The sequence below is a fragment of the Pan troglodytes genome, chromosome 23 (assembly GCF_028858775.2).
Source record: "Pan troglodytes isolate AG18354 chromosome 23, NHGRI_mPanTro3-v2.0_pri, whole genome shotgun sequence".
In the NCBI taxonomy this organism is placed as follows: Eukaryota; Metazoa; Chordata; class Mammalia; order Primates; family Hominidae; genus Pan; species Pan troglodytes.
This window is the reverse complement of record NC_086016.1, coordinates 27,936,280-27,957,946: the sequence shown is the minus strand read 5'-3', so window position 1 is coordinate 27,957,946 and position 21,667 is coordinate 27,936,280. Positions and strand designations below refer to the sequence as shown.

At 48.0% G+C, this 21,667-nt stretch overlaps 1 protein-coding gene across 7 annotated transcripts in view; it reads right to left on the bottom strand.

The window, feature by feature from the left end:
- MYO18B (myosin XVIIIB) overlaps window positions 1-21,667 on the bottom strand; it is a 316,003-nt gene that overhangs the window by 257,229 nt on the left and 37,107 nt on the right. For all 7 annotated transcript variants that reach the window (XM_054675970.1, XM_054675972.2, XM_054675975.2 and 4 more), the window contains 4 exons: window positions 21,028-21,170; window positions 19,408-19,508; window positions 15,862-15,925; window positions 3,292-3,436 (listed from right to left, as the gene is read on the bottom strand). In XM_054675970.1, coding sequence (XP_054531945.1) covers window positions 3,292-3,436; window positions 15,862-15,925; window positions 19,408-19,508; window positions 21,028-21,170 — 453 coding nt within the window. The remainder of the gene's footprint in view (window positions 1-3,291; window positions 3,437-15,861; window positions 15,926-19,407; window positions 19,509-21,027; window positions 21,171-21,667) is intronic.

Genomic DNA, 21,667 nt, shown 5'->3' with positions numbered 1-21,667 from the left:
TCTAATCCAATCAAAGGGCATAATAGAGGTATGAGTGCTTTTGAAACTGTCAAACACCAGGCCAATATTAGTGGTGACTGTCATTGCTATAACAGTTCAAAAACCCTGTGTCCAGTTATAAGGCCCAAATTCTCCCCAAAGGGAACTATTATTGATTTTTAAAAACAGGATTGGGGCTCTCAGAATTAGTTAGGAAGCCAGGCACACCGAGAAGGGAGTATCATTTTAATGAAAAAAAAAAACCTGATTAATGAAAATGATTCTTAATACATTTCAAAATGATCTGTTATGACACAAAGCAAAGACATTTATATACGACTTTGAAATTCTTAATAGCTGATTTTAGAGCAACCTATTATGAAATCTTTCAAAGCAGAATCTGTAAGTAAGTAAATCATCAGGCAGGCCTCCCAGGCAGACTGACGGCAGCTCTTCTTAAAATAATTTATAACGTGGGGTCGGGGGAGGACTGGCAGAAATTATTGCCATCATCAAGTATTAGTAAAATATTTATAAAAGTGACTTTCTCTTATCATCAGATGCACTGATGTGATGGGTCAGGTCCTTGAGCCCACATCAGGGGGCGGGGGCCCCCCACTCTGCCCCAGGAGGAGAAACTCAGGAATAAAATTGAGCTCCTTCACTTCCCTGGTGACAGGCTAATAAGCCAGGGGGCTCCCCCTTAGTCTCTGGATAAATATCTCAACTTCCTTGTCTCTTGGATAGGACAACCAGGAGGCATATTCCTCAGAGTCTCCCAGGGGTCCCCAGCTGGACTGAGCCTCAGTTTCCCAGGGGTAAGTCACTCCTTCATGCACCTTATACTACCTGCCTTCCCTCTCCTGTGTCATTTTCCCATTTCCCTGCCACAGCCTTCTGGGGTCCTTCCCCAAATATGCAACATGTTCCCACATCTCTGTCTAAGGGTCTGCTTCTGACTCAGGTTGGCCTCAGTGACCAGGACGTTGAGTGAGAGACATTACAGTTCCCTGAACAAAGTAGTGGTGATGCCCAAACAGCCAAGTGCTGAGCATGGCCCACAGCTGATTTTTTTTCCAATCATTTTGTGGGTACAGGTGGTTTTTGGTTAAGTTCTTTAGTGGTGATTGAGCAGATTTTAGTACACCCAACCCCCCTAGCAGTGTACACTGTACCCAATATGTAGTGTTTTATCCCTCACCCCCTCTTAACCTCCCCCACCTGAGTCCCCAAAGTCTATTATATCATTCTTATGCCTTTGCATCCTCATAGCTTAGCTCCCACTTGTAAGTGAGAATGTATGATATTTGGTTTTCCATTCTCAAGTTACTTCACTTAGAATAATGGCCTCCAGCTCCACCCAAGTTGCTGCAAAGGACATTATTTCATCTCATCTTTATGGCTGAGTAGTATTCCATGGTGTGTGTGTATATATATATCTCTCACATTTTCTTTATCCACTCATTGGTGGATGGGCACTTAGATTGGTTCCATATCTTTGCCATTGTGAATGTCCATGGATGATTTTTGGAAAAACAAGTGGCATTTGGTATTTTCATATTTGCCCCAGCCCAGCATGTCTGTCCTTGGCTTGGATCAACTGTTGAATCCCCATCTTACTTACTCCTGACCCAGTATGACTTCTAGAAATTTCCAAAATCAAAACAGTGGGTTAATGTATGTGGCTCAAATGGATGAGAATCAAAGGAATAGGCCACAGGGCCCGGGAATGTGGGGATGACGGAAAGGATGCACCAGTACCTTCTCGAAGATTCTACTGCCCCCGCCAAGGTAACAGCCCAGAATGTCAGCCAGAATCCATGCACAGTCCCAGGACAGACCTCAATTCACACACGTGTTCATTCAATAAGCAACCTCCAGTTCTATGCTCTGGGCCCAAAGGAAGCCACCAGCCACTGATAAGAGCTAGACAAAGTCACAATCATAATACAAGGCACCAAAGGCCCCATGAAGGCAGAAACCCTTGCTCTTCATCCCCACTCTCTCCCCAGAACCTTCTATATTGCCAAAAAAGGGAGCAGCTTTTGAGGTGAGGAGGTGAGGAGCTTTGAATGCCAAGCCAAGGAATTTTATTTGACTTGGAGGCAAGGGAGAGCCTCCAGAGGATTCTAAGCGAAGAATGACAGTATGGGTCTATGTTGTAGAAAGGAACCTGATGGTCATGATGAGAATGGGTAGGAGGAGGAATGCAGGTATCAGCAAGGAGGCTACTGCACCCATCCAAGCACACACACACACACACACACACACACAAACGTAAACACCACATGTAAGGTGATAACAGTAAGGATAGAGAAACTAGGACAGAAATGATGTCACAGAGACTATCTCTGGAACATAGTGAATGATTGAATACAGAGAGGGTAAGGACTAGGGGGATGGCAGGAACCACTTGGAAGACCAGGTCAAAATAGGGAAAATTGTAAGCAGACACTTAAGGATGCGGACAAGGATACAAGATCAGTTTCAGGGCATGTGGCAGGGAACATCTCCAGGATGTCTAACTAGAAACACAGCACCTTGGCTGGGCGCAGTGGCTCATGCCTGTAATCCCACCACTTTGGGAGGTCAAGGCAGGAAGATTGCTTGAGCCTAGGAGTTTGAGACCAGCCTGGGCAAAAAGTGAGACCCCTGTCTACAAAAAAATAAAAATATATATATTAACCAGGCATGGGGGTGCACACCTGTAGTCCCAGCTACTCAGGAGGCTGAGGCGGGAGGATTGCTTGAGCCAAGGAGGTGGAAGCTGCAGTGAGCTATGATCGCGCCACTACTGCCCTGAACAACAATGCAAGACCCTGTCTCAAACAATGAAAATTTAAAAAAGAAAAAGAAAAAAACACAGCACCTTTACTGCAGAGACCCAACCTTCCCTTGCATATTCTAGAGCTGCCCTACTGTACTGCCAGTACAGTAGCCACTGGCTACCTACGACTACTTAAATTTAAATTAAGTAGAATTAAATACAATTAAAAATTCAATTCCTCAGTCGCACTACTATATATAAGTGTTCAGTAGCGGCCTGTGGCTAGTGGTTACTGCACTGAACCGCAGTAATCTCCATCATTGCAGAAAGTTCTTGTGAACAGAGCTGGTCTAGAAGGTTTGCTTGAAACGCCAGCCCTGTGTCCTCCTCACGACGCCTAGTTTCAGCAGCCTCCCCAAGAGAAGTCCCAGAGACACAGAAGGTGACAGATTGACCCTGTTCCCACCGCTCCGAGAAGGGCCTTGTCAGGCACCTGCCAAAGGAGACAGCTGCCCTCCCAGGTGAGCCCGGCAGGAAGGACGTACCTTTGCAGGCCCCCGCCACGCCCAGGTGGTAGATGGCTGCCAGGACCCGCCAAACGGCCCGCTGCTCGCTCTCTGAGATGCCCAGCATCTCCATGGCACCCTGGAGCTGGGCAAAGGCAGCTGCCGCCTTCTGTTTATCTTCAGGCTGCGGGCAAAGGGAGAGAGGAAGAAAACAAGGCCATCGCGATGGAGAAAACACAAGCTCACAACTTGAAGCTGAGCTCCGTCTCGGAGGAATGCGGGGGTCATTTTATTGCCACAGTAAATTACCCACAATTAAGCTGAGGAGTACTGACAGACAAACTCAGGCGACTGGGAAAGTTATCCAAATCATTTTTCTCTGACTTTGAAATGCAGTGTGGCTTTTATTCCTTCATGTGTGCACGCACTACAGATTTATGGAAGCTCTGCTCTATGCGGGGCTCTGGTCTGGGGATGCAAAGATGAGCAAAGCCCAGACCTTGACTTTGAGGCCCTCTCAAGGTAGAACTGGAAAGAGACATAAAAGCTACTAAGTGTGAAAAGGGCTAAGTGGTAGGTAGGCTATGGGTACAGGTTGATACATAGGCTATATAGGGTCTATAGGTAGAGCCTAGAGGTAGGCTCTGTAGGGTAAGTTGTGCTATAGGCCTATGCAGAGAATCATGGGACATCAGAGGGAGAAGGGGTAATTAATCCCACCCAAGACAGCCAAAGGGAATAGCATAGAGCAGATCAAATTGTGATAGCAGTTTGAAAGATAAATAGGCAGAGTTGGCCAATTTAATATAATAAAAGTCCCAACAGGCAAAGGGAACCACATGAGCAAAGGGGATCTGGGGAGACAATAGGTGGTCAACGGAAGCAGTTATTTTTGTTTTGTTTATTTTTGAGACAGAGTCTCGCTCTGTTGCCCAGGCTGGAGTGCAACGGTACAATCTCAGCTCACTGCAACCTCCACCCCCACAGGCTCAAGCGATTCTCTCACCTCAGCCTCCTGAGTAGCTGGGCTTACAGGCACCTGCCACCACACCCAGCTAATTTTCATATTTTTAGTAGAGAAGGGTTTCACCACGTTGGCCAGGCTGGTCTTGAACTCCTGACCTCAAGTGATCTGCCCACCTCGGCCTCCCAAAGTGCTGGGATTACAGGCGTGAGCCACCACGCCGTCTGGAAGCAGTTATTTTTGGAGGTGGGTCAGATAGAGATGGGGAGAAGATAAAGCTGGAGAAGCCGGCATGGGCCACCCTTGAAGGCCTCAACCATGATACTAAAGGGCGTGGGCTTTAAACTCCAGTCATGATTGGTAAATACTGATACGTGCCCCCACGATATTCCTGAGCTCATAACAGACATCATTAATCAATCAAGATCCTACAGCAAGCCAGTGAGTCCAGATTCCTTTCAGGACACTGCTTCTTGTGGCCACCACCAACTGAGCTTTCCCACTAAAGGAAATGGCACTTGTTTTCTGTCTCCTGTGCAGCAATAGAAAACTGCTAATTTTTTTTTTTTTTTAGACAGGGTCTCACTCTACAGCCCAGACTGGAGTGTAGTGGTGTGATTATAGCCCACTGCAGTCTCAAACTCCTGGGCTCAAACGATCCTTCCACCTCAGCTTCCCAAGTGGCTGGGACTACAGGTGCACACTGCCATGTCCAGATGACTTTATTTTATTATTATTATTTTTTTTACAGATGGGGTCTCGCTATGTTGCCCAGGCTAGTCTTGAACTCCTGGACTCAAGCGATCCTCCCACCATGGCCTCTGAAAGTGCTGGGATTACAGGCGTGAGCCACTGCACCCAGCCTGCCAAAGATTTTAACAGAAGGAAACAGAAAATGACATGATCAGATGTTTATGGATTGTAGGATTTTTTTTAAGATTTATGATCCCAATTATGTTTGATTGAATATTAAAATTAGTCTGAAGCTACTATGCACACACCATCTGGCCAAGGAGACTCAGCCCAGAAGCCGGCTGGGTGGAAAGGAAGTGGGCTGGGAATGGGAATTCTTTTGTCAATAATCCACCAGCCGATAATGAGAAACTGATTTGCACTTGGCCTGCTTAGAGAACTTGGGTGATGAACTGTAGGCTGTTAAAGCCAGCAAGTCTTCGAATTTTGCAGCAACCAGTGCCCAGAGAGCGGGTAACACTTGCTCAAGGTCACACAGCAAATTAGTATCAGATACAAGACTAGAAGCAGGCTTTTCTGATTCTTGAACTGATTCCCAGTCCAAGATACTTGTCCCCTCCACTCAAGCCACTTCCTCTAACTGGGAAACTTGCAAGAATCATCAACCAATTGGGATGACGTCAAAGCATACAGTGACATTAAGAGATTTGCTTGGGAAACATTTCAGTTAATAGCAAAAGCATGTTCCATTGATCCATCATATTTCTGGGCCGCCACAGGATCACAAAATCCCTAGCAACCAGGAGCTCAACCTAGCAACTGCAGCTGGAGCAAACAGAAGGACGGAAGGCATCTCACCAACATACTCTGTTATTTATGAGATCTCAAAGTAGCAGGAAAAGGGCGCCAAAAGGACAGTGCCCACACATTTATTATGGCTCCCACTGTGACCTATGAGCATTTGACTTTCAATTACAGAAGGATTCCACCATCTACCAGGTAGCTTGTGTGAAGAGAAGAATGAGAAAACTTCCACTAAAGCTCATTTGCTCCTTTCTCTTCCTCGTCCCCTCCCAATGTCTTTTTCTGAACAGAAGACATGGATCAATAAATATATATGTTTCTGATTCAAAATGATTAGGATCATGAAAACAGTCATAGTTTCTTAAATTTCCAGAGAGCCAATTGTTCGTCAAACACCTCTGCAGAGTGCCCTGACAAAAGAAACTCTTTGGATCAAAATCATGAAAATAGAAATAAGTCAAGTGAACAGAATAAGTCAACTGACAACCCAAATGTCTATCAGCAGGAGAACGGAGCCACAAAGAGTGGTATACCCAGAGCACAGCGATGGAGCGCTACACAGCAATGAAAAAGAACAAGCCACTGAGACATGCAGCCACATATAGGCATCTCACAGACCCAGTGTGGAGTCAAAGAAGCCAGGCACAAAAGCCTGCATCCTGTGTGCTTCTGTTTATGCAAAGTTCAAGAATGGGAGAAACTAACATGGTAAGAGAAGTCGAGACAATGAGTCTGGAGTGAGATGGGTACCTCCGATGGAGATTGCCTGGGAGGGGGCTCAAAGGAGCCTTTCATGGAAGGAGGAATGTTCTGTATCTTGATCTGGCGGATAGTTGCTGGTGTGTGTTTAATAATATTAACATCAGCTGGGTGCAGTGGCTCACGCCTGTAATCCCAGCACTTTGGGAGGCCGAGACAGATGGATCATGAGGTCAAGAGATCGTGACCATCCTGGCTAACACGGTGAAACCCCGTCTCTACTAAAAAAAAAAAAAAAAAAAAAAAAAAAAAAAAAATTAGCTGGGCGTGGTGGCAGGCGCCTGTAGTCCCAGCTACTCGGGAGGCTGAGGCAGGAGAATGGCGTGAACCCAGGAGGTAGAGCTTGCAGTGAGCCAAGATTGCACCACCTCACTCCAGCCTAGGTGACAGAGTGAGACTCCATCTCAAAAAAATAAATACATAATAAACAATAATAATAACATGGCCAGCTGTGGTGGCTCATGCCTGTAATCCCAGCACTTTGGGAGGCTGAGGTGGGAGGAGTTGACTAGCCTGAGCAAGACTGAGACCCTGTCTTTACAATAAAATTAAAAATCTGCCAGGCATGGTGGCATGAGCCTGTAGTCCCAGCTACTTAGGAAGCTGAGGCGGGATGATTGCTTGAGCCTAGGAAATCAAGGTTGCAGTGAACCACGATCACACCACTGCACTCCAGCCTGGGTGAAAGAGAGAGAAAGAGGCCGGGTGCGGTGGCTCATGCCTGTAATCCCAGCATTTTGGGAGGCTGAGGTGGGTGGATCACGAGGTCAGGAGATAGAGACCATCCTGGTTAACCAGTGAAACCCCGTCTCTACCAAAAATACAAAAAATTAGCCTGGCGTGGTGGTGGGTGCCCGTAGTCCCAGCTACTCAGGAGGCTGAGGCGGGAGAATGGAGTGAACCCCGGAGGTGGAGTTTGCAGTGAGCCGAGATCGCGCCACAGCACTCCAGCCTGGGCGACAGAGCAAGACTCCGTCTCAAAAAAAAAAAAAAAAAGAGAGAGAGAGAGAAAGAACATGGGAGAGAGAGAGAATATAAACATCATTGAGTTGTACACTTAAAATTAGTATACTTTATACACTTTATGTTTTACCTCAACTTTTAAAAATCAATGGATAAAATTCAAATAAGAAGATGCCCAGGGTTTGTCTGAGGTAAAGTCTCAAGGTCAATCAAAGTCTTCAGGTAATTTGGTAAAAGAAAATAAAAGCCAAAATATTCTCTCTCCATTAAACCAGGCTGGGCTTAGAGCGCCCAGGAGATTCCTACAATCCAGAGAGAGGCCAGGTTTGGATTTGGAGTCAGACAGAGCTGGATGCCCTCTAGACTCTGCACTCCCAACCACGCGACTTTGCAAAAGTCCCTTGCCCCGTGCATGGAGGCTCAGTTTCCACTTCTTCAAAGAGGAAATAAGGCCAGGTGTGGTGGCTCACACCTGTCATCCTAGTGCTTTGAGAGGCCAGGGTGGAAGGATCGCTTATGTCTAGGAGTTCGAGACCAGCCTGGGCAACGTAGCAAGACCCCTTATATCTATAAAAAATATATAAAAATTATCCAGGCATGGTGATATGTGCTTGTAGCCCCAGCTACTTGGGAGGCTGAGCCAGGAGAATTACTTGAGCCAAGGAGTTCACGGCTGCAGTGAGCTATGATCCCACTGCTGCACTCCATCCTGGATGACAGAACAAGACCCTGTCTCAAACAAAATACATAAAGAAAATGGAAATCATATCTTAGCATCCTCCCAGGGCTGCTATGAGGACTAAATGAGTTTATGTGTGTAAGGCACCCAGCACAGAGGCCAGCACACAGTGGTACTCAATAAACGGTGGTTTCCACTTACTACTGCCTCTCTCCCTCCATGCCTTCGCCTAGGCTGTTCCACCTTCCAGGGACACCGTTCCCCATTGCTGCCCAAGTTGATGCCCCATACTCTATAACAAGTTAATCGGGTATGACCCTGCCCTCAGGGGGCTCCCAGTCCACTGAAGGGGACAGGTGTGCAAAGAGATGACACACAGAGCACACACCATGGGCTGGGAGACACTGGGCAGGGGTAAAGGAACTGAATGGAAGGATGTTTCTACAACCAACATGCCCAGGGATTCCCACCCCTCTGCCTCCCGGAACGGGAGCTAACTTGGGGAGGAAAATGCTGGACACTGATTGAATGCATCTCACGCCTGTAATCCCAGCACTTTGGGAGGCCGAGGCAGAGAGATCACAAGGTCGAGATTGAAACCATCCTGGCAAAAATGGTGAAACCCCGTCTCTACTAAAAATAAAAAAATTAGCTGGGCATGGTGGCGCGCGCCTATAGTCCCAGCTCCTAGGGAAGCTAAGGCAGGAGATTGGCTTGAACCCAGGAGGTGGAGGTTGCAGTGAGCCGAGACCGCGCCATTGCACTCCAGCCTGGGCACAGAGCCAGACTCTGTCTCAAAAAAAAAAAAAAAAAAAAAGAAACATCACATAGGTGCCCGCACAGGCCAGTGAATCTCATAGAGACTGCAGGGAGGGCAGGACAGGTGTCAGTCCACAGCCAGGAGCTGCCCTACCTGTCGCTCAGCATCTCACCAATCCACTTCTTATCTCAGCATCAAGAGTCCATTTAAGTGGAGAGGAGAGAAAGTGTTCACTGAGCACGTATTCTGTTGTACTGGGTGCTTTTTCCCCACGAGGCAGGCATGGGTCTCTCCAACCGACAGAGGAGGCAATGGAGGCTCAGAGAGGTGAAGTTACTTGCCCAAGGCCACCCATTTGGGGAAGGGCACGGTCAGTAAGTGTCACTGAGCCCCCAATCCTTGGTGTCATCCAAGGGTGTTGCTTTACCCATCCCACAGGTGAAAAACTGAGGCTGGGAGAAGTGACCCAAGAGTGAACGTGGACCAGACCTTAGAGCACATTGTCTTCAGCCACGATCTGAATCGTGATCTGAGATGACAGTGGGAAGAACGAAAGTACCAAATTTAAAGTCAGGCCAACCTGGATCCCAGTCCTGACTCCACCACTTAAAAGCTGTGTGCCTTTGGGCAAGTAGCTTCACCTCTCTGAGCCTGGCTACTTCTTCTGAAAAACAGATATGATCATAATTCCTTATTTAAAGAACCATTGGGAGAATTAAGTAAAAGCAAGGTCCTGGCAGAGCCCCTGGCACGAGTGAGTGATCCCTCATCCTTCCATTTGGGCACCATTCCCTAACAGTTGACAACTGGGTCATAAAAAATAAATGTGCCTCGGGCCAAGGCCTGGAATGTGACAGCCAGAAGCAAACTGCTGGGTGGCAAGGATTATTATTATTATTACCACTGCTGCTGGGCACATTTTAAAAAAAATTAGGCTAGGTTGCAAAAAAGAAATTATAGAGAAGACGAAAATAATATGAAAGCTTTGTGATTTCAGATGTATCCTGGTGCTTGGCAGATCTCAAGTAAGTTCCATTTACAAGCTGCAATGTGGCAGGCAGCAAGGGCGCAGTGTGAGGACTAAGAGGAGAAACTGGCAGTCACCGGGTACACACAGCCTCTGAGGACCCGGCCAGCGCCACACTTGGGATCTGCACACTTTTACCCTGGGGTCCTTGCTTTGGCTGGCCATTCATGTTTACCTTTGCATCAGGTGCTCAGTGTAGCCAGAACACTGGCCTCCCTGCACCTGTCTAATTCATTCTCAGTCCAGCTCCAGCTCATGGTTGCCTCCGCCAGGCAGCTCTCCCTGATATGCCTCTCCTCCTCCCAGCTTGGCCTCAGCCTACATACACCACCACTCAGGCACATATCTCTCCAGCTTGGAATGATCTGTTGATGTAGACATGGCAGCCCATCACCACCTCCCAAAAGTGAGTCACTCGATGGGTGAGACCCAGTTGAGTTATTTCTGTGTGCCAATACCTGGCATCTAATAAGATCAATAAATATCCATTGACAATGAGCTTCTAGCGACCATCCCCAAATAAGAGCCACTGATGGTGGGGTTGAGTGTGTTCACCCACTGAGCTGGGTCCACAGTACTACTCAGCCCAGATTTGAGGACCCCAGGCTGCCCACAATGACTGAGGGATGGGACCCCCAGGCTTTCTAATCCCCTTCTCTGGGTCCTCAGAGATTCCCAGCAACTGCCCCAGCTCCCAGGACCCAAGGAGTGGGTCCAAAGGCAGACATGAGATCCCCAAAGACCTAGTGAAATGACACTGGGGAGAAAATAAAGTTTAATTAACCGATCTCTGCTGACCACAGTAGCAAACGATTTGAAAATTGAAAAGATGTGATTTTAGTTAAGTGGTGGTGAGTTGGGCATGCTCGTTCATTTATTCACTCAACATACCTTTATTGAGCACTTGCTGTATGCCTGGCTGAGCGCTAGGCCTTGTCTATTCAGGAGTGATCAAGATAAGTAAGACTCCCACCCTCATGGAACTTAGGGCCGAGGGGAGACAAATCATAAACAAACAGTGTGATCAGAGATGGGAGACTGTTACCAAGGAGACAACAGGAAAGACGATAACTGGAGACATCTCCTTAGACGGAGGTTTGGGAGTCTGAGATGGTAATACAAGCCAGACGGCCACCTTATCACTAAGAACCACAAAAAGGTTTAAAACCATGTAAATGTATGTAACTAACCTGCACGTTGTGCACATCTACCCTAAAACTTAAAGTATAATTAAAAAATAAAAATAAATAAAACCATGTAAATGGACATTAGGGAAACAGCAGTTCAGTGAACCACGTCCCCTCCATGAATGTCTGGTCATTAAAAATAATATTTGTGAAAGTTTGTTTTTTGTTTTTTTTGAGACGGAGTCTCACGCTGTCGCCCAGGCTGGAGTGCAGTGGCGCAATCTCAGCTCACTGCAACCTCCGCCTCCTGGATTCAGGCGATTCTCCTGCCTCAGCCTCCTGAGTAGCTGAGATTACAGGCACCTGCCACCACGCCCGGCTAATTTTTGTATTTTTAGTAGAGACAGGGTTTCACCATAATGGTCCGGCTGGTCTCAAACTCCTGACCTCAGGTGATCCGCCTGCCTTGGCCTCCCAAAGTGCCAGGATTACAGGCATGAGCCACCATGCCCGGCCAGAAAGTTTTAATGATATACAGTTTGTTATTAATTATGTAAAATATTTGCAGGAAAAATACTGGAAGAACACCTGCAGGTATAGGACCAGTGGGTTTCTCAGGGTGGTGAGGTGAATGGCACTTGTTTTCTGGTTTGCTTGAGTGTGTGCGTGTATTCTGGTTTTTGGTTTTGCCCTTGTGTTTTTTCTGATTTCTCCATAGGAAGTACGTAGTAATTTCGTTGTTTTTTTTTTTTCTTGAGACAGAGTCTCGCTCTGTCACTCAGGCTGGAGTGCAGTGGCGTGATCTCAGGTCACTGCAGCCTCTGCCTCCCAGGTCCCAGTTATTCTCCTGCCTCAGCCTCCCAAGTAGATGGAATTACAGGCACGTGCCACTACACCTGGCTAATTTTTGTATTTTTAGTAGAGATGGGGTTTCACCACGTTGGCCAGGCTGGTCTCAAACTCCTGACCTCAAGTGATCCGCCTGCCTCTGCCTCCCAAAGTGCTGGGATTACAGGCGTGAACCACTGCGCCCAGCCATAATTTAGTTGTTTGGTTTTTTTTTAACAGATGCTTCATTAAAAATATGAATTAGAAGAGAATAGAGATAAATTCAGTAAGAGGGAAAACAAGACGTGCTGCCAAGGAACATGGAATGGGAACTGAGTGCCTAGGTAACGTGTCTTGCTGTTGGGGAGCAGGCCAAGCCCTCCCAACTTGCCCAATGCTGCCATCCTTGATGATGGAGGAGGAGGAGGAGGAGAAAGAGGAGGAGGAGGAGGAGGAGGAAGAGAAGAAAAAGAAAGAAGGAAGAAAGAAGAAGAAGGGCTGACATTGGAAGTGTCAGGCACTGCCGAAGTACTTCATTGGCTTTATCTCATTTCATTTGAGGTCAAGGTGGACTCTTGCTCTCCTAGTTTTCAACAAGGAAAAAAATCGAGGCCCAAGGAGATGAGGTCACTTGCTTAAGGCCACCCAGCTTAACCTCTGGTACTGGGATTCGAACATCACTACGTCAGACTCCACTGTCGCCAGTGAGTTTTCAGTGGAGATGGAACCAGCTGTTACAGATGAAACAGAAGCAGAATTAATCATAGTACGGGGGCTGGCTAGGAGGAGAAGGAAGGAGGAGGGCTCAGCCAGGGATGAAGTTGGGTTGAAGTTGGGTTGTAGAGTTGCCAAAGAAAATGCAAGCCATCCAGTCAAATCTGAATTTCAGATAAACAATGGATAATTTTTTTCATAAATATGTCCCCCACAATATTTGGTACAGCAAGAATGCTGGCCTCACTGCATCTGACTACTTTCACTCTCACTCCAGGACCAGCTTGTGGTCCACTCCTCCAGGCAGCCTGCCCTGATAGGCTCCCAACCCTTCAGGCTTCCCTGTGCAATATTTGGGACATGCTTATACTAAAACATTATTCAATGTTTATCTGAAATTCACATTTAACTGGGCATCCTGTATGATTTGCTAAGCCTGACAGCCTTGGGGACTTAGCAACTCCCATTATTGGGGGACATATCCTGATCACCAGATTCCCTTAATGAAGCTGTACCTGGCCCACCCGACCCCAGTAACTAGCCCAGGCTTGTATCAAAGACCAATGAATTTTCAGACTTTATTTTTCTTCTGAAAGAACAGAGAAAACATTCTCTTGATACCTGCCAGGTAGCAGAGAGAGAACAAAGAAACACCCTACCAGTTCCTGCAAATCAATTGGTCTAAAAAATGCCCCACAGAAATAAAGAGGAAAAAAAGCAAACCACTTCAAATGCTTCTTTGACACAAATTCACGCTGTGACCAATGGCTTTATGCAGACTGTTAACAAACAGGTCAGGTTGGAGGAAAGCTCAGAGGACCCCAGCCTGGGTCCTTTTCCTTCTCAAAAACAGTAGGAAAATAAACAACTACTCTTCTGCTGATTCATATGGATATTTTGGGCCAAAGCTCATTAAACGAATGAGAAAAATCAGTGCTGAGGTAATTTCTCATCTCTTGCCTTCAAGGTGGAGGTCTGGGCTCCTCATGACCCCAGATCACGGGGGAAAGGGTATGAAAAAAGAACACACTGCTGAGTCCCCCAAGTAAAGAAGCTGCCCCCCTAGTATTTGGTTTAGCAAGAATGCCAGCCTCCTTGCATCTGTTCATTTCATTCTCATTCCAGCTTGTTTCATGTATGAGTTTTGAGAATGAAAGAAATTTCATTCTCATTCTCATGGCCAGCTCTTGGTCACCTCTTCCAAGCAGCCTCTCTGATATGCCCCCAACTCTCCAGGCTTGCCCATACAATATTTGGGACATACTTATAAGGTGACAAGTAGATTAGCCCCCGGAGTTCAAAGACGGGGCAGACACATCACCTCACCCAGTGCAGAAACAGACTCTACAACAGTCGTTCTCAAAGCCGGGTCCCTGGACCAGCAGCATCAGCATTGCTGGGAACTTGTGAGAAATGCACATTCTCAGGCCTCACCCAGAGCTACTGAATTAGAAACTCTGCAGATAATACTCAGCACTGTGTAAGACAGACTGTGTGTGTGTGTGCGCGCGTGCGCGCGCCTGCACGCGCACAGGCTTAGCAATTTTTTTTTCTTTTTTCTTTTTTTTTTGAGACAGAGTCTCGCTCTGTCTCCCAGGCTGGAGTGCAGTGGCACAATCTCTGCTCATTGCAACCTCCACCTCCTGGGTTCAAGCAATTCTCCTGACTCAGCCTCCCAAGTAGCTGGAACTACAGGCATGTGCCACAACGCTCAGCTAATTTTTAGTATTTTTAGTAGAGATGGGGTTTCACCATGTTGGCCAGGCTGGTCTCAAACTCCTCACCTCAGGTGATCTGCCCACCTCGGCCTCCCAAAGCGCTGGGATTACAGGCGTGAGCCACCGCACTGGCTGAATTTCTTTAATGACCAATGATGTTGAGCATATTTTCATGTGCTTAGTTGCCATCCATTTACATTTTTTTGTATGTTCCACATTTTGCCCGTCTTTTTTGTTGGGTTGAGTTTTGAGAATTACTTTTATATTCTAGATAAAAATCCTTTATCAGATAAGTGATTTGCAAATATTTTCTCCCAGTTGGTGGCTTGCTTCTTCATACTAATAGTGACTTTAAGAGAGCAGACGCTGTTCCTTTTGATAAAGTTAATTTGTTCTCTTATGGACTGGGATTTTGATGTCTCATTTAAGAAATCTTTGCCCAGCTCAGGGTTACAGAGATTTTTCTCACCTTTCTTCTAGAAATTTTGTGGTTTGAAGTTTTGCAATGAGATCTGTGACTCATTTTTTGTTAATTTTAGTATATCATGTGAAATACGGATTTTTTTTTTTTTGCACCAGGATATCCAATTATTCCAGCACTATTTGTTTCCCAGACATGTATATTCAAAAAGAGGCTTTGGAGTGGAAATTATCTACTTCCCTCCATCTGGTGAACTCCTATTCATCCTTCAAAACCCAGGCCAAATGTTCCCTTGGCTAAGAAGTCTTCCCTGGCAAAGTCCAAGTAGCTCTATCAGCTATCTTGTGGTGCCCGCAGCATTTCATGCAACCTCTGACATATTCTTATCTCACATGATTGCATTAATTTCCAAGTCTGTGTCTCCTGCTAAAGTGAAAATCCATGGATGAGGATCATACTCCTAGCACTCAGCAGGAACATACACCTAACACAACACAGGCCCAGCACAGGTGGTGATGAAGGTATTTGCGAGAGAAGGGAGAAAACAATGGTTAAAATAATTGAATAATAAAATATCAAACCCGTGAACCATTTGCTTTTTTAAGCAATGAAATACCTAACTCTCAGCCCCACTCATAGACTATATTCATCAGGAAACCATCGCTGAGTGCCCCTACCCAAGTTAACCACCACTAGTACTGACAAAGAGCACCCTATTGATTGATTTAGGCCAAGCCCTGTTCTAAGCACGTTATACACATCCTGTCATTTCACCCTCACAACAACCCTATGAGGCAGATACTGCTACTATCATTATTGTACTGAAGAAGAGACAGACCTCCCAGGAGGTTAAGGTCCATGCCTGAGGTTCACCTACTTAACAAGTGTCAGAGCTGGGGCTTGAACTAGACTGATTCCAGGGCCCTAATCCTACCTCTACGTATACTATGTCTGGTTTCCTTTATTTGTCTGAGTCTTCTTTACCCAATAAGCCGAGACCCTACAAAGGCAGTCCCGACTCTTCCACATGACCAACTCTTGCCAACTATGAACCCCAGTACCAAAAGAGACAAGTTGCATGGCGACTCATCACCCTCCCATCTAGCCCCAGACACAGACTCACATTCCACCCGTGAGGGACCTCCTCCTTACCTTGGACCACACGCCCATGCCAAAGGAGCTGCTATCTGCCATCTGGTGCAGGTTCAGCTCCGTCCTGGAAGCACAGAAGGAACCAGGAGTCAGGGGGGCTGTCCACACCAGCCCTGGCAGGGCAGGTGGTCGTCACAGTGTGAGGCTCCACAAAACTGACCGGACACCCCAGGGGCTGTCCCTGTCCCTGGCCTTGGCCCCACTAACTCTGCCGTGGGATATCTTTGATCTCCCAAATATTCCTCACGCACAGCCCTCACTTGGCCCTCCCTAAAGGCCAGGAAATCCCAGGAGAAAGGGTTGTAGAGGAAAATCAGGAGAGCAGGGACTAACCCCAGATCTTGTAATCAGCTGAGTGACCTCACTCAAGGATAATATTAAAACAGTCAACATGAACGAGCCCTTGCTGCAAGCAAAGTCCTAAGATGACTCATGACAGCCCCACTCCATGGGTACAAACATTATTTCCATTTTACAGTTGACAAAACAGAGGCACTGAGAGTGGGTACCTGCCCCAAGACTTCATAGCTAGCAAGCATGCAACCAGAAGCTGAGCTGAGGTCTGTTGGCCCCTCGAGCCCAGACTCCGCGCTATCCTGCCACATGCGCCTCTCCCGGCCTCAGTCTGCACTTAATGAAGCAACACAATGTTTAAGGCTCCTTGCCGTGTTCAACCTGCAGGTTCCTCGAGAGTGAGACCAGCAGATGGGCCATCCACTTTTGCAGGCTTGAGGAATGCAAGCCAAAGGCGGGGTGGGCACAGCTATGCCCCCTGCCCCTTCGAATCACACTCTCTACTCACAAAAGCATGGTAGAGCCCAGCCTAGGATCCCCAATCCCACGTTGGTTCAAATTGGTTCCTGGAAAGTGGGGATTACTCATCAGTCTCCAGCCAGCTTGTCTGGTTCTGAGGCCTTCAGCGTCCTCTCCCTGGATTCTCTACAGACCCCACACCCCTCTCTGCCTCGTGACTTTGAAGGAGTCTTACCAGCTAGGCTTCAAGTCCAACCCCAGTGCTGCCATGTGGCAGACAAGGTAATTCTCTTCTCTGCAACTCACTTTTTCTTATCTGTAAAATGGGCCCCCTACTCTACTTGCCTCCCAGGATTAAATGAGATATTATACATAAATTCACACTGCCAGGCTGGCATGGAGTAAGCGCTCTGTTTTCCTCACACTCTCCTCCATTCACTGGAAATTAAATCTGACAAATAATTAAGAAGCATCTACCTGGTGCCAAGCCCTGTGCTAGGTACTGGGAAAGCAGAAAGAACAATGACAGGGCCCTGATTCAAAGATCTCCCAGTCCATCTGGTGAGGAAGGGAGACTGCACTGGCAGGTTTTTGAACCAGAAGCACATACCAGGCACCAAAACGGTATAAAGGAGAAACTGAGGAGCAAGAATCAGGCAGTGCTCCTCTAAAAAAGGGATCTGGAGTAGGGTTTTGAAGGATGAATAGGAGTTTCCCACATGAGTGCATGGGAGAAAGGACATTTGTGCAAGTGAGAACCCGTTTTTGACCTTTGGAAGCTTCCATGTGGGTGACGGACCAAGTTGGCAGCAGCAGAGGTAGAGAAAGGGAAGTAACTGGGGGATCACCAAGGAGGCTTCAGAATGACAATGACTCCCTGAGGGGGCTGAGTTGCTCCAAGCACTTTACTCACTCTCTTAGGGTCCCTGAAACTCATCTGGGCCACCTCTTCCTCTCAGAGGCAGCTTTGGCCCAGCTCCTAAGGATGCCAAACTCAATAAGGATGCCACCAGCATGGAGGGCCCCTGGCCTAGGCCTGGCTTGGAATGAACGTCTGGCATCCTCTGCTAGCCACAGTTGAGCCTCATCCTTCCTGGGCCCGCCCCAGGGTAAGCCTCCAAATCCCCCTCTCCGGGAGGCAATTCTTCTATCCCCAGAGCCAAGCCCCACCCATGGGGTACAGAAGAGAGAACCCCAGTGTGGAACTCCAGGGCTGGAACAAGGGTGATGTGTGTGTCTGAGAGATGTTCTGAGAGGTGAGAAAATGGAGGTCCCAAGAGGTGAGGCCACGGGGCTGAAAGTGGGATTCCTATGTTCAGGGCCCACCTACCTACTCCTTCCCACATTACACCATTACTATGCACCGCACGTGGCCCCTGCTGCCTTGACACGCGATCTCATTTAAATGCCTACGGGGTTGGCACTAGTAGGAACCCACTTTACAGGAGGAGAAACCAAGGCTCAGAGAAGCCCATGTGGGGCAAAGCCCAGATCAAACCCATGTCTCTCTGAATCCAAAGTCATTTCTTTGGATGACCTGGTCAGGGCCTGGTCAGGGCCTGTCGGGGGTATCAAGGCAGATCAAATCCTCCAAAAACAAGAACACAGACACACAAAGCATTCGCTATGTCTGGGCACTATTTTAAGAAGTATTGTCTGCCTGTTCATATTTTAATCCTCACCACAACACTGGGATACAGTCACATCTATTTTTGTAGATAAGGAAAGTCAGGCTCAGAGAGGTGAAGTCATTAGCTCAAGGTCACACAGCCAACAAGTGGAGAAGCCAACATACAAATCCACATAGCCTTGTCCTCGAGTCTGTGGTCCCTGTCACTCTGCTATACCACCCCACTCCAAGTTCTTCTACAGATTCTCAAGATCTTCTAGAAGTTTCCCTGCTGCTCAGTTACAATCACTCTAAAAACTGGGAGTTCCCTCTCTACTCTGCCTTCTCTCTGCAGGTTACAGCTGTCCCTGCAGCCTTAGCCAGGACACTCCAGACAGGTTGAGGCTGTTCTTCAGATGGGGAGGGAAGGTTGGGGAACAAACAATGGTGAGGTTAGAGCACAGTAACCACAAATTATCACCCCTCATGTGGGAAAACCCACTTTTTCCTCTCCCCGACACTTCACTAGGACTATGCCCATCCATCCAACGGAGGAGGAAACCAAGGCTCTGGGAGAGGAAGCCACATGAGCCACATGCCTAAGGATGCCCTGTAGATTTGGGGAAGGGCAGAGATGGCTTTTTAGGCCACCTCCTCCAGGAAGCCCTCCAAGATGAGGCTTGCCTGACTACCCAGCTCACTGCTCCACTCAGCTCCAGGTCCATCCTGAGGAACCTCATGTAGGCATACCCTACCATACACCCAAAGCTCCCACAAAAGTTTAGAAACTTCTGGAAGACATGCGGGTCTGCTGTCCCTCTCCCTCTTCCCATACCGCTGCCAGGGCCAGTACTGACATGCCACTATCACAGCAGACAGCCTTGACTCCCAGCATTTATAAAGAGCTGAATGTAAATTATCTCTCTTAATCCTATAAGGTCTATGCAAGGTGTTGTTTCCACATTACAAAGGAAGAAACCGAGGCTCAGGGTGGATGACATGTGACCAAAGTCACCCAGCCCATGAGCTGCGTGTACCCAGACAGCTGGAATCGGACACCATGTTCCTAATCCCTGGGTCCCACGGCCTCTCAGTGCTGGGCAGAAGCTAAGGCTGGGCCCCCAAAGAACATGTGCCCTTTGTCGCACTGCCCTCAGCTGTCTCTTCCTGCCCCACGTGCTCACCTGAGATCCAAGTCCAATCCAGCCAGCATCTGGGAGAAAACCTGGAAGTTACTTTCCCCTTCCGGCTGCCGCGCCACGCGGCTCTTCTCCAAAAGCATTGTCTGCAGGGAGAGAAGAGGGGCACCCAGTCAGTGCTTTGGGTACATCTGCACATGCCTGAAGTCCAGCTACCCAGAAGCCCCATTGGGGTGCCCCACTCTGATCCACTCTTTTTTTTTTTTTTTTGAGACGGAGTCTCGCTCTGTTGCCCAGGCTGGAGTGCGGTGGCGTGATCTCGGCTCACTGCAAGCTCCGCCTCCCAGCTTCACGCTATTCTCCTGCCTCAGCCTCCCGAATAGCTGGGACCACAGGCGCCCACCACCACGCCCGGCTAATTTTTTTGTTTTTTTAGTAGAGACGGGGTTTCACCGCATTAGCCAGGATAGTCTCAATCTCCTGACCTCATGATCCGCCCGTCTCGGCCTCCCAAAGTGCTGGGATTACAGGCGTGAGCCACCACGCCCAGCCTCTGATCCACTCTTCGAGACAACATCTCAGGTCCAAATTAATTTTGCTGGCAACCTCCACGTCAGAACTTCTCAATCCTTTGTCTCACTAATTCAGAGTCCACCTAGGAAATTAACTAATGCAATAGATTCATTTCAATTAAGGTATCAAAGGTAATAACAATCAAATGAGGCCACCTTCCAACATATTCCCTTTTTAATAGAAGCCTTTAATACCTTAACCCAAATGGTGATTAAGGGTAGGATTTCAGGGCCAGGACAGAAAAGGGACTTATTTGGCATGGAGGGGTTTTCCTTGAGTCTGGATATTATACCAGCTCCATGTTACAAACAACCCTTCTAATAACCTAATCCTATTTTCTGTTCAAACAGGATGTTTGAGGGAGACGGGGAGGAGTATGGGTGATTTTGGAGATAGGAACAAACAGGCCATGTGTTCGTCACACGCGGACTGCTGCAGAAGGCTGGCAAGCGTCTGTTTAATTTCAACTTGCGCTTTTAAGACCCGGCTAATGACAGCCTGAATTCTATATTTGCTCATGAATATTTCATCCCCCTGAAAGTCTGAAGCACAGACGGGCTGGCTTGCTCCAGAAGGGGACGTTCCAGGGCACCTAGCGAGGTGGGGAGCAACTGGCCCCAGCTAGGGGATCCATGACCATTTCATTATTTTATTTTTATTATTATTACTATTTTCTTTCTTTCTTTTTTTTTTTTTTTTTGAGATGGAGTTTCGCTCTTGCTGCCCAGGCTGGAGTGCAGTGGCACAATCTCGGCTCACTACAACCTCCGCCTCCTGGGTTCAAGGGATTCTCCTGCCTCAGCCTCCCGAGTAGCTGAGATTACAGGTACCTGCCACCACACTTGGCTAATTTTTGCATCTTAGTAGAGACGGGGTTTTACCATGTTGGTCAGGCTGGTCTCAAACTCCAGACCTCAGGTGATCCACCCACCTCGGCCTCCCAAAGTGCTGGGATTACAGGCCTGAGCCACCGCCATGACCATTTCAGACACATCCTAGAGTCCCAGCTGGAGGCGTGGGCTCTGCTGAGTCCCGGGGTTAGAGACACAGCAGCCCCAAGGGCCCCCCTGCACATCCCCCCAGAGGCCTCACCTGGAGCTGAGCAGCCGTGATGCGGCCTGTAGCGTTGAAGTCCAGCGACATCACCATGGAGAACCGGGTGGCACTGCGGCTGTGGGCCATGGACACAGAGCCGAAGGCCCGGAGGACAGTGAAGGTGGCTCGGATCTTCTCCACTGTTGGGGGCAGCATGGGGCCACATGTCACTGATGGCCCAGGTGCTGCCACTCCCACCTCACACAGGTCCACCTTTTCCACGGCCCCTGCTTGGGCCAGTCCCCATCCTGGCCTCAGCCCCCGGTAGGCTTCCTGTGAGCTTTCTGCCACCCATTCCCTGCCCAACCCAACTATAAACCACATACATTTCACTGAGCACCGATTGCTGGGCTGACCCTGTACTACCAGCTCTAGTGTAGGGGAAACAAGACTCAATCTAGAAGGGCAAGGGCTAGGCACAATCTGGGTAACAGAGGCTGCCCTAGGGCTTCCCAGACCTAATGGAGCCTAGGAAGAGGTGAGGATAACATTCTAGGGCCTGCACTCACAGCTTAGAGGCAGGCTTGCAAAATCCTATAATCTCCCCACTACTATTCATTGCATACCTACAATGCAACAAGCACTGTGCTAAGCACCTGGATACAGCCTGACCTGACTTCCACCCTCAGACACATGC